At 33.4% G+C, this 15416-nt stretch overlaps 1 protein-coding gene across 2 annotated transcripts; it reads right to left on the bottom strand.

The window, feature by feature from the left end:
- Positions 1–1295: 1295 nt before the first annotated feature.
- On the bottom strand, positions 1296–14883 carry LOC148612676 (uncharacterized). 2 transcript variants are annotated; one of them, XM_088594322.1, is made up of 6 exons: positions 14793–14883; positions 6724–6809; positions 6009–6365; positions 5590–5730; positions 4808–4879; positions 1296–3992 (listed from the first exon to the last, which is right to left on the bottom strand). In XM_088594322.1, exons 2-6 carry the CDS (start codon positions 6767–6769, stop codon positions 2815–2817), a joined length of 1794 nt encoding a protein of 597 aa, XP_088450448.1. In that variant the 5' UTR covers positions 6770–6809; positions 14793–14883; the 3' UTR covers positions 1296–2814. The 2 variants fall into 2 exon arrangements, with proteins under 2 accessions (XP_088450448.1, XP_088450447.1); XM_088594321.1 differs by having other exon boundaries at positions 6724–6812; positions 14793–14881.
- Positions 14884–15416: the final 533 nt, after the last annotated feature.

Here is a 15416-nt window from a genome sequence, read left to right as displayed (position 1 = left end):
GGCTTGCAACAGGCACATAACGTATGTGGTGGGGTTAAAATGTTTGTGAGCGCTAAACCCCCCCCCTTCACCTATGACAGTCGTGAGAAAATGTAATAAACAAACTATAAAAAAAATTGCCGAATTTGGATTTATCTCTCTTGTTATCGATACAGGATAAAAACAGCTTAACAAATAGGACATAGGACAACAAGCTGTATCTATCTCGAAAGAGTACTCGTGTTTTTTTCCGTAAGCCAATCCACTTCAAAATCAAAAACTGAACAAATACACTAAATTTACTTAATTGAAGTATCAATAAAAACACGTTCATTTGAATTTAGTGAAAAAAAATTCATAACATGTTTGAGCAAAACAAGGTTTTTTTGTGCAAATGTTAAACTAAAAAGAGATGACACATTCACAACAACATTACGCGTGATTCGTTAAACTTGAACTTTGTGGAAAAGAAACTATTAAACGCCACCGAAATACAAAACAAAAAAGGGGGTAGAACACATTTGTATAAAGTTAATTAATATACAAATGTATAATTCATTAACAAGAGAGTCAATCTAGCCAATATAAACATAATTCAAAGATTTAACAATGATACGGTGAAAACAGTCCTTAAGGATAAGCTTATTCAAATATTTTTTTCCAGAATACGAGGTTCGAGACTAATTTATTATTTTTCCGACACTTACTAACTACAGTGGTGCAGCTTCTTGGAGATATTTTGTCGGGGATCTATATAGCTAAGTTTTCTTACTCAAAACGTTGGAAACATATTTTCGTCATTTTTATTACACTGCTATCATTTAAGGGTGTTGAAATAAGACAGATACATTTCAGTATTCCAAGGTTGAATTGTTCTCAGTATTAAGGTAGTTTTTTATCGTGACATTTAGTTTGTTTATTTAATCACTTTCAACCATGTCCATATCTTTCATATCATGATTTGAATCCCTGGTTGAGTGGCTCCGTTTTTTGTGATTGTACCTCTTCATGTCTCCGCCTTGACAAAGTGTGTTGGGGAGCTACATTGTGGTAACTAGACTCGTACCACATTAAGCTTACTTGCAGAGAGACGTTGCAACTGTCTGAGGAAGATGTTTACCCTCCCGGAGTACATGTACCTGATATAACTCCCGGTTTTTTATGGAAGCCTATATTGCAAGTGCTTAGTTTTTTCTACGGTGCCTTGCTTTATTTTTTTGGCGTCGAAATATTTGGTATTTTGTTCCAAACATTCAAATGCATTCATAACTAATTGTTATCGTTGTGCATAAAGGGTTATAAAAGAAATAGTAAAATTTCATTTTTGCACTTTTTTATTATTATTTTTTCAAAGACAACAACTAGTTGCCTTGTAGATAAAAACTGGTTTAACATATAATACAACCTTACCACTAAGGCATGTAAAAATACCCTGCTAAAGACAATGAAAGAATTACTAAATATATAGAGCATGTGCAATATTGTAACATAACATATAATTCTGAAATCATTATTACAAACTCATCTTGATATTCAAGTTTTACTCGAAGATCAAACCCAATACGAATGAACTGTTCCTACAAAATACCCGACAGTTATATATGTAAAACATATGAAACCGCCCACCTACCTACAATTATAAAAAAAAAATAAACTAAAAACGTGTATTTATCTATGTTAGATCACATGTATATATGTTGAGTGTCGTGTATATAAACTGAAGTAAAAGTCAATTGAGCAGGTGTGAGTAAATGTTAAATTAATTATATTCCTGTATGGCATTTAATGCTTCAGGGACTATTTTGTCATACAATAAATGTGATAAAAAGAAATTATAAAGTTAAAACAAAGAGATGAAAAAAACTAACAAGAGCTAACAATTCAAACAATAAAAAAATATCAAAGGAAGGCATCGTCTGTATAGTGCGGATGTACTATGATAATAAAGTAAAACAAGTACTATTTTTAAAATTTTGCTCTTTTTTACTTATAAGTTTCTACATTTCATTCAAGATAATAACACATGGCACGCAATTTCAATTTCCGATAGTTTTTTTCGAACGCTACCAAGTTACCACTATTTGACCCATGGAAAACAGAATTGCGATCAGGTGACTTGCGTTTCCATAGAAGAGGTCCAAGGGTAAAAAGCGAAACTTAACCGACTGCGTTGAAATAACATACGATAAGGTCTTTGTAACATTCTTCAAATGTTATTTTTTCATGGAGCATCAAAAAACAACATCAAAGATTAAGCAAACATTTTTAACTGTATACTTGATATGTTAACATGTAAAAATACTTCGATGCGCCTTACTGAAGTGAGAATGTAGAATTATAAAACGTCGAACTTTATCGTAACAAGACAATTATATTTCATTCGCATTTTTCTAAATAAGAAAATAAATACAATACCCTTTTATATTTGTCGGAAATTTTGTGAAAAATCTTTTTTTTTTTTATCAAAATGTAAACACAATTCATGTACTAAATATAGCTTTATAAACTATAAATCATAAATTATAAACGTAATGTAAGGTTGAAAAAATATAACCACAACTTAGATATCAAAATATAAACACAACAAAGGTACCAAAATGTACACACAATATTTCAAATATATAAATTTAACTTAGGTACTCATAGAACTACACGTAAGTAAGCTGCAAAACTCCTTAAAGTGAGGATATCTGAAAGTGACAATTGCTTTGAACAGTACAGCATTATATTTCAATCACTAAAGTTACAACATTAGACGTTTTATATCACCTTGAATTGTTGATGATTACACCATTGATAAGCACCACATGATTGTATCTAGAAAATAATAAAAGCCTATTCAATGGATGGGTATTTGTACACATGGACTTTTCCATAATCCCCATTAACATAGAGCAGCTGTTCCGCTTTGTCGTAAGTCATATAGCGAGGTCCACAAAACGTGTTGTCGGACAAAATCATATTGCGATCCCCATCTTCCGGGTTAACTTTGTAGATGATATCATTCCGCTTACTTGCAACCAATAATTTTCCATTACCGACAGGAACATCATCGGGAATCCACAATACACTCCGTGGGCTAGGCATTTCAATGCTCCATTGCTTGTCTCCAGAGAAATTCAGACAAGACAACTTCTTTAAACCCAATGCCGAAACAAACACTTTCTCATGTTTGGTATCTAAGGCCAATCGAATTGTGTTTCCAGTGAAATAAGCTAAATTTGCATTTCGTATACGCTCCAAAACTTGCCCGTCGTAGTCAAAGATACCTATGTATCCGCTGTCTCCTTCTCCAATTTCAACTGCGAAACGGTCATTGTTGTAAGCAATACTAAACGGTTTTCCGTATTCCTTCAAGTCTATTGTTTTGATGTTTGTCAGAATTTTATCTTTAAATTCATATATTTCAATCGTCGCAATCTGCGGGAAAGAGATCGCAAAACGTGTATCGAATAGATGAGCCAGGCCTTTTGGTTCTTCGAGAAGGTGCATTTTATCTTTGTATTCATAGTTTTGAAACCACAAGAGTTCTTTGTAGTTGGTATCGGCAATAACTAGAATATTGCCGGGTAAAGCACAAAGTCCACAAATACGTATTCGATCATCATGAACGGTAATGTCTTTCCCACGAGAAACCTTCACAGTTAGTTCTCCTATGTAACGATTATCAACCGATTTTATTTTCTTGTCACTATGATCAGTCGGTCGAACTAACCTAATACGCTCACATTTCACAACAAAGCGTTCAGAATTTCCACATTCACATGATGAACATACCAGGCGTTTGTGAGTTTTGCAGTAATATTTGCTTTGCTTAATGTCGCAAATTGAGCATTTAACATCAAATTTACCCTTTGCCTTTAGTGTTTGTTCTAATGTACATACATCATGATCTTTGAATTTGTCGTTATGCACTTTAAAACAGGCGCCACAGAAAAATGCAATACAAGTATCACACAAAGAACAAGCTGATTGGTTACATTTCTTACAGTACAGTTCAGATGAAATATTGGCTGAAGAAAAAAAATGTTAAAACTGCTGAAAACTGATTACTTTTCAAGATCAGTACTGAATGGATAAACATAGTTAACAGTTGTGTAGTACTACGGTACCCCCAGGAGATTTTCATACCTATTTGAAACTTCAATGTATTTTTTTATCTTTTCAAGGAGTGTGGAATGTTTTACTCTCATTGTGCATTCGATTCTTGATTCGTCTTCTTTTTTCTTAATATGTATTTATAATTGAATTATAATTTGTCCATGACTTAAAACACGTTGAATGATTGTAAAGCTTATAAATGCATCTTATGTGGACCCTTACAGATGTTCAACTTTAATGATACACTGGTCATGGAATAATCATTATCTTGTCCTGTGTGAAATCATAAATCATTTGATTGGTTGAGAGTAGTATACTGATAAGTTGATCGTGATAACACAATGATATATACTAGTTTCTAGAAAGTGGCATCCCTATACATAAGGAGGTGCAGACTATTTTGAATGCTAACTCCTTCATTTAATTTTGTCTGGTAGCAAACTAGATGTAATCATCTTCCTTCCGTTCTCTTTAACCAATTCGAACGGATGTTTCTTAGAAGTATTGTATTCATGGGATAAGTGTCACAGAATGAATAAACACATAGTAACATTGTGTGATACCAAGTCGGAACCATTGTGGTTGTTTTCAAATTTCCGGTTTTTACCTTGATATTGCCATTTGTCATACTGACTTTCCTATTTGACTATTTTGTGTTTACTATTGCCAAGAGTTTATTAGTTTAATTGTTTTATTACATGTACCTTTGTGTATGATATTGTCTTACCTAAGAGTTGTGGGCTTTCAATTTCTCTATCGTGATTGCTTGGGATTCGTTTAAGCCACCCAATTACATATTCTAAAATGATACAGAAAAATAATTCAATTCACTAGTAGTACTTGATTGAATATTAGTCGTATGAAAACGTATCAAGGTAGACCTTTACTTTTATAATAAACCAACAGAGAGAGAGAGAGAGAGAGAGAGAGAGAGAGAGAGAGAGAGGGTGGAATCGAACGATATGTGGGTACATGCAAAAACATTTTTAACTCTGTAGAGCAAATTGAATACCTAGACTGTAAGATGGAAAGAAATAAAAACTTCGAGGCAATTTTATGTTTTAAAAAGATGTACAAGAAAATAAATTTTACATGTTTAATATTCGATTAGCATGTCTTCAATCAAAGGAAAAGTATCTTACTAATGCATTAATAATTTGAAATCTGTTATGCCGTGATGGCTGTAAGAGTAAAATTATGCATCCTAATTTCAAGGATCTTCGATGTTCTGCTATTGAACAACAATGATTTTAAATGCAAGTTCTTTTATGCTAGAACAATATAAAGTAATAGATTGGTCATTGAGCTCGTTTTTTGAGATATAAGCATTTTAGTTTGGCGGAAATAAAGATTTCTCTGGATTAAGCCAGAGAATTCAGAGAATCTGACAAAAATTACTGAACATGTGAAGCATTAAACATCCTTAAGTTTACATTTATTTATGCAGGTTTAGTATCTACAATACTGTTGTACTTTGTAATTTCATCTTTTTCTACGACATATTACTACCTTTGATGCCGTCACCAGAAGTTCGACTGAATACCAAATAAGACAATACAAAACCGATAATCAGGATAATCAGGAAAATTAGAGAAACGACAGCCACATGGACCAATCCTAGACAGTAACTGTCATGGTTACTAGTTGGTCCTGAAAAATAATAAAACATAAAATGTTTACTATAAAACAAGAAAAAAAACACTATCTTACAACCAATTAGAATACGTTTTGAAACGCAAATGTTTCCTTAAAAAAGCTAATTTTCGGTTTGAAAATAATTAAGGGAATTTTTTACAAGTCCCTAGTTTGAACATTTCAAAGCTATGGCCTTCTGTATCAAATGACTTTGAATCCATTTTGTTCAAAAACGTTATAAGTGAAATAACATTTATGCAAACAGTTGAAATATGAATATAATTAGGCTATACCGTTAGTAATTCCCGGTTGAACATTCTGTTCAATGAACAAGCTGGTTATATTGATTGTATCGTTTGACCAACCAGAGCCATGTTTACAAGTCCATACACCAAGCAACGCTTTGGGATTTTCTAGTCGTAGAACAGTAGTGTTCCTATCAATGTACTGAATTATGTTGTTTCCACAGTCAATAGGATGTTCAGCTTTCAACTCCGGGGGAGTAGGAGGATGGCACGATCCGTAAGCTGACCCACTCGGAGTAATAAATTCAACATTGTATGAGAATTTGTCGATCTTACATTCTAAGAGTACTTGGTTTTCGATGACAACCGCTTTCAAACAAACATAATTCTGGGAAACAACTTTGCCTGAAATGCAAATCAACATAGCGCTCAACAGACTTTCAAAGAAACCCATTTTGGTAAACAGGCACACACTTAATTGATAACGAGTATTGATTTAGTGATGTTGTGAACATTTTCACAAATACATTTAATACCAGCAAATAACAGTCTATATTATATCTTTGATTTGCAGCCACCTGCAACTTTTCATATTTAATTTAAAACTTTTTTACTTCAGTCTTCAATTACTATTCTTTCAATATCTTGTGGTTCATATTTTTGTATTTTTATTTTGGTTATCTCCCTTGTCATACCATTCTTATGATGAAAACCTTTAGATACAAGAAAAAAAATGATACAAACTATTGCATAAATCTTATACCTGTCATTAAAATGGCAACCAGCAAAAGAAGTCGACAAATCGCCATCCTTGATGTAGTGATATTTTACTAAAGCACTTTCTTCAATCTGCTGAAATGCACATACATGTATGTATACATCAAGAAAAACCATTGAATATTATACATTATTTTCAAAATCATAGAGAAAAAAATCTTTACAAGGCCTAGGAACCTGCAATTTTGTTGAATTAATTTTATTTTGCACAAAATGTTTCATATACAATTTCTTACAGGGAGCCACTTTGATTTTATAGCTATTCACGATAAATTCAAGATGGCCAAACTCGTTAACAATTAAATTTTATTAGTTTAGAAAATGTAAAATAAAATGATACTTTACTCTTTATTTTGCGTTCTAATGACTTCTCACACCAGGTGAAAAAAAAACATGAAATTATTATCGATGTGTTAAATCAGAACAATCATTCACAAAACGAATAAAATACCGAAGAACTGTAAACAAAGTTAAATATGTTGGTAATAAGTTGTTTGGTTTACATCCAAATATCTGAAGTTTATTTTATCTTTTTTTTTTTGTTTTTGTTTTTGGAGACGCTCATTAAGGGAAATTAGAAAATGACGTCATACAACCGACAACATGACATGGTTGTCAATTTCAATATTAGAAGTTAAAATCATATTTCTTTCAAAATTATGTTCTGAGTTTACGGTGTCGATAATTGATGGAATAAACTTAAACGAATGTTTCACGCCTTTCATTGACTTTAACATTTGTCGAAGCTATAGTAGTCGTGATTGTGTACGATATGTAAGTAGAACCGCAAAAGTCGTGAAAACATTGCTAAGGCTATAAACGTGAACAATTAACCATAGTATATGACAAAGATAAAATTGGAATTTTTTTATTCTGAATTCACCTTTATCCTATTTTATTTGTTTTGTCATAATAAAGAAAGTTACACTTACGCTTACAAACTGTCATCTTACGTCTCCGAATGTGATGATTCTATCCGCTACACTGCTCCATCGGATCAAATTGATAGAGGGAAGATAATGTAAACTTATAGAAGGGTCTGAAAAATTCTCAACGATGCTAGAACTGTCAAATTTGCAAAGCGAAGTTTTGGTCGTTCCCTCCGCGGGACTCGAACTCGTACCGCTGTGACATCTATGGGAACACCGCCTGCACAAAGTCCAGCACCCTAGACTTATCATACGAGGAGGTATGACCTGGCCAGCGAAAGCCATATTTTTATATTGCTTAGCTGGCCTAGTGGTCTAGTGCACTAGGCTTTGTGCGGTCGGTGTTGCCATAGATGTCACAGCGGTACGAATTCGAGTCCCGCAGAGGGAACGACAAGAAAATTGCTTCGCAAATTTGACAATTCTACATGTAACATCATTGGGAATTATTCAGACCCTTCTATGCTTACATTATCTTCCCTGTATCAATTTGATCCGATGGAGCAGTGTAGGGAATGGAGTCGTCACATTCTGAGACGTTTGTGTATATATAATATACGGGCAATATTACAAAATGTTCAACGGTTATTCAAAAAGCTGTAAATAAATTGAATATAAACTTGCACACATCTGGCAAATCTGCTATACATAAGTAAGTAGAAGACTGTTTTGGTTCACCGGAATTATATAACAGTATATACAATCCCCCTCCTCTTAAATTGGGAATTTTTGTTTGCATGATATCAAGCTCCCCTAACCTTACATCCATGTTGGATCCGCCCCTTTTTCATGTTTACATATGTACAAATAATTTACATTTACACGGGTTGTGATGATACATTTGTATTTATGTCATGGTTAAAAATAACCCCTCTTACTAATAATTATCGAAGAACTAGACAAGTGCTATGTTTCCCTTTTCAAAATATCAATCTACCCAGCAGATCTACCAGCAAAATATTCTACAGGCCCTGCGAAAAACTTATCGCCCAGCAAGATTTCTTACATGTTTCATTAAATAGACTCATTTAACATCGACTTCATCGTTATTGTTGAAAATGTTTACCCAAAGGCATGTATCTTCCTAAAATGTATTTAAAAACTTCAGTGCATGCAATTGAAATAAAGCTCTATTTCAACTTTATTTGCATATGTTCCTCTTCGTGTGCATGATTTCTGTTGATTATTTTTCTTCCTTTTTTACAATTTGTTTTTTAAAAAGTTCCTGTCAAGAATCTGCACAATTCCAAAAAAAAAAAAAAAAAAATCTTTCTGCCCATCTGCAAGAGGATTAAAACAAATACTGTCTTTAGAAAAGATAACTGACGCATTTTACCAACTCCGAGTTAGATTTATTTGGTGAACTGTGTGTTTCGTATTTAATTGGATCAACAAGTAAGCTATTTCCAATTATTCAATATATTAAAGATTATTCATAATTCAATGTATAACTTCCAGACTATTGGCCTTAATGAAGCCTTGAACCTCGTGGTTGCTATCACGTTTGTCCAATGATATGCGAGGTAGTAAGCTCCATCGGTTATGTTACCATGGTTAAGCATCATGGGTGTCACGTGATGTCAAAGCGAAATCAATACCGACTGCGTCGGAATTATTATACTTTAGCAAGACATGGTAGTAAAAGAAATAAAAATAGGTTTATTTTTAAAGGTGTGGCCCCATTTTGGCCTGCATAGACTGACAATGCTAAATTCTATTTAAAATTAATAAGAAACATTTTTGTCAAGGAAGTCTATTTGTAGACTGAACTTAACTTAGAGATCGTTGGCAACCAAATTACGTAACCAGGTATAGACATTTCCACATATAACTACTGAAATAACATTCCACGGGTTATTCTACTTGCAAAGTTTGCGTAAAGATATCGCTCCGCCACCGATCATACTCCATGTCAAATATGTAATATTTTCTTTACGGAAGACATGGGCGTATAACGATAAAAAGGCTATTTAATATTTGTAGAACTGCAACATTTCAATGATTATATGATTATATTTTAACTATTAAAATTTTGAAGCAGAATGCTGGTCTATTTTGTCAAATTGACCCGAAAATTTGCAGGGAGGAAATTAAAGCTCAATCGAAATTTGCCAATTTATTTCTCTCGATCTGACCCTGTTAATGAAGATGTCGGGAGCTTCTAAAGACGGATTTTCGGAGCTGCAATGTACTCTTTTTGTGTAGTAAGTATAGATTACAGTTGCGGATGATTGGGGTTGTCACCCCTCCTTTCTATTGGAAAATTCCATGTGTGATTTAATAGTTTCGACCTATTCCTTCACTCTTTTGAGGCTGACTTTATAGCTGATCTGATCAGAAAGAAAGAAAATCGTTTGGCTAGATCCTTCAATCTCAGTTTCTGCTATATAGATGACGTATTATCTTTAAACAATCCTAATTTCGGGGATTTGATACATCGCATCTACCCAAAAGAACTTGAGATAAAGGATACTACATACACTATGAAGTCAACCTCATATCTTGACCTACACTTAGAAATCGATGGTAGAGGAAAACTATTGACAAAACGTTACGACAAACGTGATGACTTTTCATTCAGAATTGTCAACTTTCCTTTCATCTTTGGCAACATCCCTTCGGTCCCTGCGTATGGAGTGTTCATATCACAACTCATACGTTATGCCAGAGCTTGCCGAAACTACGCAGACTTTTTGTATTGCGCTAGAACTCTAACAAATAGGCTTCTGGAACAGGGTTATGTTGCTACAAGATTGAAGTCATCACTACATAAGTTTTATGTTCGTCATCATGAACTCATGGATCGTTATGGTATATCCATCAGCACCATGAAAACTGATTTATTCAACGGGTCATAGTTTTCCTTTCCTCGTTTGCCTACCCCGGACTTGACTTTTTATGAGCAACTCGGCGGGTCTTTCTAGAAAAGCAGAGTACGCTTACCCTACCGGTGCACCTGGTCCATGCTCCCAGTTTTTAGTGGAGTCCGAGTTGCTCATTTACATTTGTTACTTTGTATGTATGATTTTAGTTACTTTATGTTCTTTGTTGTGTATGTCTGTTTTCCATGTCTGGTCTTTGTCCCTGGATTACATTCTTTTGATTACCGCTATAAATTTGGTTCCCTTGATTACTCTTTTTGATCCCAGGAATTTAACTTCTGCACATAAAATGCAAGCACTGTGTACATAAATGTTAATTACTACATATACATAAACATAAATAAAATAAAATGATAAACACACATGCACATACATGTAGCAAACAATGAAGTATTTAAAATAGAAAATAAACAGAATTGTTAAATTATTATGATTTCAAAACAGAGACATAAACAATGTCTCCCTTTCAACGGTAAGGATGAAAGGAGGTCATGTGGCATATCCATCACATTCAGTAGGTAATCTTGAACTATCAAAAAAAGGGGGGTATCCAGTGAAATAAAGTAATGTCCTTGGGACATGAGTGGACACAGGAGCCATACATTACACATGTATGATGGGCACTGGTAGATGTTCTTAAAATCCAAACTTCCACACCGACCCTAGACCTTTATCTAGTACCCTATATCATACCCCTAGACTTGTATCGCATACCGTATATCACACCCTAGACATATCACATACTGTGTATTACACCACCCCTAAACCCATTACATACCACACCCACACATATATTGCATACCTTTTATCACACCCTTAGACCTATATCGCATACCTTATGTATCACACCTGTAGATATATATATCACACCCTAGACCTATATCGCATACTGTATAGCACACCCATGGACTTATATCGCATTGTCTAAATTATACCTATAGCCCTACATGCCTACATGGCATACCATATATCACACCCCTAGACATATATTGTATACCATATATCACACCTTGCACAGAACACAATTGAAGTACATTTTGTATTGATAAAATACAAGAAAGAATGAACATGACATGCAACAATCCGTTTGATATGCAGTATCATCACTCGACCTATATCACCCAGTGGGCCAGTGGCCCTTGAGTTGATATAGGGGTGTCCTGTTGATACTGCATGGGATACAGATTTAGGCATGTACTATTCAGTATGGAATTTAAAGAAATAGTAATACAACATACATATGTATTATATCCATGTAAGTCATAACTGATTATCAATATGGTTCTTTTTAATACATTGTCAAGATATACCAGATACATTTATTTAGAATGCAGATTATAAAGTAAGAAACAGGATTTTCATGACACAAGAAAGACACAGTCAATTATGTTAGAAATTATATGTCCATGAAAGTGCATTGAAAATGTGTTGGAATTATCAAGACTACATGAGGTAGACCTTTTCTAGGAGCTGATTTTCATGGACATTCTTACATGTACAATGTACTAGGTAAGTGATGAACGTATACATTATTTATTCATATACTTTGTATGTACACAGTTTTTAAAATTTGCAAAACTGGTGATAGGAATACTGTTTATTGCTTGTGTAGGACAGTGTAGTCATAATTCTGTAAAGTTTGCAGTTTACATTTTGTATGTCTGTGAACAAGAAATTAACACTGAAAAATACTTGTGCATGCACTCTAACTATGATTACTGACATATGCAGTACAGTATCAAAGATATCATACATAAAATTATGATATTTGTAATATAGTAATACATGTACCTAATTGTTTTCTACTTTACAATGTGACATTAATTGCTCATAGATAAATCAACATTCAGGGATTGATCCAGAGATTTTGAATGGGGGTCCAAACATCATTATAAATCAGCAAGTAGCTAAAATTATACATGGAAGAAGCCCTAAAGCAATATTCTCAGCAAGCTTTCCATTTTCTGGATTTAGAAGGTTTTTGTCTGGTAAATGAAATGACTTTTATTTATTGTTTTAAACTCATCACTTCAAACCACTTTTATGATCTATCTGGTTATGACGGAATACTTTTTTTGACAATGACAGGTGAAAAGTAACCTGTTTCACTCTTACTTGTGTTATCTGTTATTAATAGTTATTAAAACAGATGTGCTCATGAGATACGCTGAACATTTTTATTCAGTTTGTTATGTTATTTCAGATAAATTTATTTAAATTATTTTAGAGAAAGAAATATTTATTTTTCTTAATTAATACAACTGATAAAGATACTTTAATAATAAAACCTAAGAACACTGAAATATAGTAGATATATACTATATTAACATTTTTAATGTAGGACAAAACTATGAATAGTGGCAGAAATATTGTTTGCAAAATTTCAATCCACCAGTATTGATCACTGTGGGAATATTGACCAAGTGGTTTAAAAACCAGTAAAAACCTGGGACTGTTCTAACCACCCAACCTTTTTTTTTGCTGATTTGCACAAAATTATATGTACATGTGACAATATTTCCCAACAAGAGGAGGTTTCTCCATATCATATGGTTAAAATACATATATATTTTCATGAATTTACATTGTAACATTTTGCATATATCAGACATTGTTATGATTTTTCCCTTGATTTCTTTTCAGTGGTTATCACCTTGAAGTTTCACTAGATGAGGTGAGAAGAAAGCAAAACAGATCATTCCTGTGCAGGACACTATTTAAGCATGAAACAAAGTTCATGGTTCTCAAGTACTGGTACATTTATGTGTAGCATGAAGCAGCGGTAAATGTATATGTCAACATCTCTTAATAAAAAAAACTATAAAAACATTAAGCCTGATTTCTTAGCACTTATATATTTGTAAAACATAAGAGTTACTTGTATTGTAATCTTATACATATTTGTGAAACAATCAAGTAAAAAAATCCAAACCGAAATTTCAAGGTGTGGATCCATTCTTACTTTGAAAATTCATCGAATATTGAGAGTCAATGGTTCTCAGTGGAATTCATATTATGTAAGAAATGCTGATTTAAGTGTTAGGAAATTTTTGGACATCAACGTACGTATACAGCCAGGAATACCAAAAGCAATAATACAAAAGAAGGTCCAAATATATATAGATAAACGGACTGTATAAATATACACTGCGTTAAAACAAATGGTTATTCTTTCAAAGGACTAAGTTTTGATCTGGTTATTTAGCTTTCAATTTGGTTACATGAATATTTTTGAGGTCTTCCTTGACTCAGTGCCTCATGACTTTGATTTTTAATGTCAAAATTGAATGAAAAGTAAACCTTCATTATAAGATAAACACCTATTTCATCCCTTTTGGTCCCTTTTTGCAGAACGGCAGGGGTCAGTGATCGACCCAATTCTAATAAGCAAGCTACCTCAAGAAGCATGAAACATTATAACAAATAATATCGTTATCGCACGGAAATGAAAACAAATTAACAACATCGACGACGACGACGACGACGAAGACAACGCCAACGATCATATTACATATTACAATCGCAATTTTTTGCAGTCATAAAAACACCGAATAAAAATTTGCTCCCTGTAAGATTTTGCGCCGACGCGAATTCAAAGAACTATAAAGGCCACAACGTAGCAAATCTGATTGTTCAGCCCTTCCCATAGCAAGAAATTAATATGCTTTTACACAAATGCAATTTCAATAAATTGCTTTACTTAGCATTCAACACTATTTACCCTCCCCCTTCTCCCCTCACCCAACCTGAATTCCTGGACCCGCCCTTGTGGTGGTCAACATGAAGTAGCTTTCTAGTCTTACGACTTAGTTTCTCCGTTTCTTTATATTCAAAGAAGTTACGACGTCTACATTGACTTTAAATGGTGGATGACGATCAATAATTGCATGATTATGCATGTTATATGCGATTGATGTGATAAAAGCTTTCCTTTAACTTTTCTTCTACTATACACCGAAATATTCTGGGTTTTTTTTTTGTTTTTTTTTGTTTTTTGTTTTTTTTTCACTAAAAAAAACATTTGAATATTTAGAAGACATTTCCCATACATATATCAAGTGAAATCCCTAATATCGATTGGATAATGCTGGTGACAACACAATAGGAAGGGACGGTCACAAAAGAAACTTACAACTAACTGTAAGCTCATGATGGTCTTTAAAGCTGTCATAAAAATTAAAAAAAAAAAAAACAAACAAACAAACATAGAAAACAAAAACAAAAGAAAAGATTGTAATATTTACCTTTTAAAGTATCCTCGGTTTAAGTTTATTCTGAAACGCAATTTGAAACAGGAAGTTTATTTCGCGTTCACAATACATCAAAAATAAAAAATTTCCTTGACCTTAGACAATAAAAAAAAATTAAATAATTTTGACACAAGCGTGGTGCATTCTCGTTTATCTGTGCATTTTTTTGGGGGGATGACATCTTAAAAAAGTGCAGTTTTTTTTATTTTGTAATACATATGAATGGAGTCAGTGCTTGCCAATCCGAATCATTATTGAATATATTAATTTGAAAGTATGTTAAGTATCATTTTGTTCATCTGTTCTCTTGGACCCTACTCGGTGACATTGTGGTAGTTGTTTGGTGGCAATTAATTTTCTTGTTCCTGTAAAAGTATGGAGGAATTGAATTTATACGAGTATTTATAAATCTCTGATGGTACATACAATGCATTATGATCAACCACCATATATGCACACCTGTAGCCAGGGGGCTTCTTGGGGTTCTTAGGATCCCCCATTAAAAACAAAAAAGCACTATTAAAGTCGAAGTTTTGTTTGATTTGTGACTATTAAAGCCGATAGCAGCTCGCGGTGCGAGGTGCAGGATTCGTTCCCCGAGTCTAAAGAGCCCCGCTC

Source organism: Perna viridis, chromosome 7 (assembly GCF_037379345.1).
Source record: "Perna viridis isolate PV_CMFRI_1.1 ecotype Kerala chromosome 7, ASM3737934v1, whole genome shotgun sequence".
NCBI lineage: Eukaryota > Metazoa > Mollusca > Bivalvia > Mytilida > Mytilidae > Perna > Perna viridis.
Note: the sequence above shows the minus strand (reverse complement) of the source record. Positions and strands in the feature narration are given on the sequence as shown.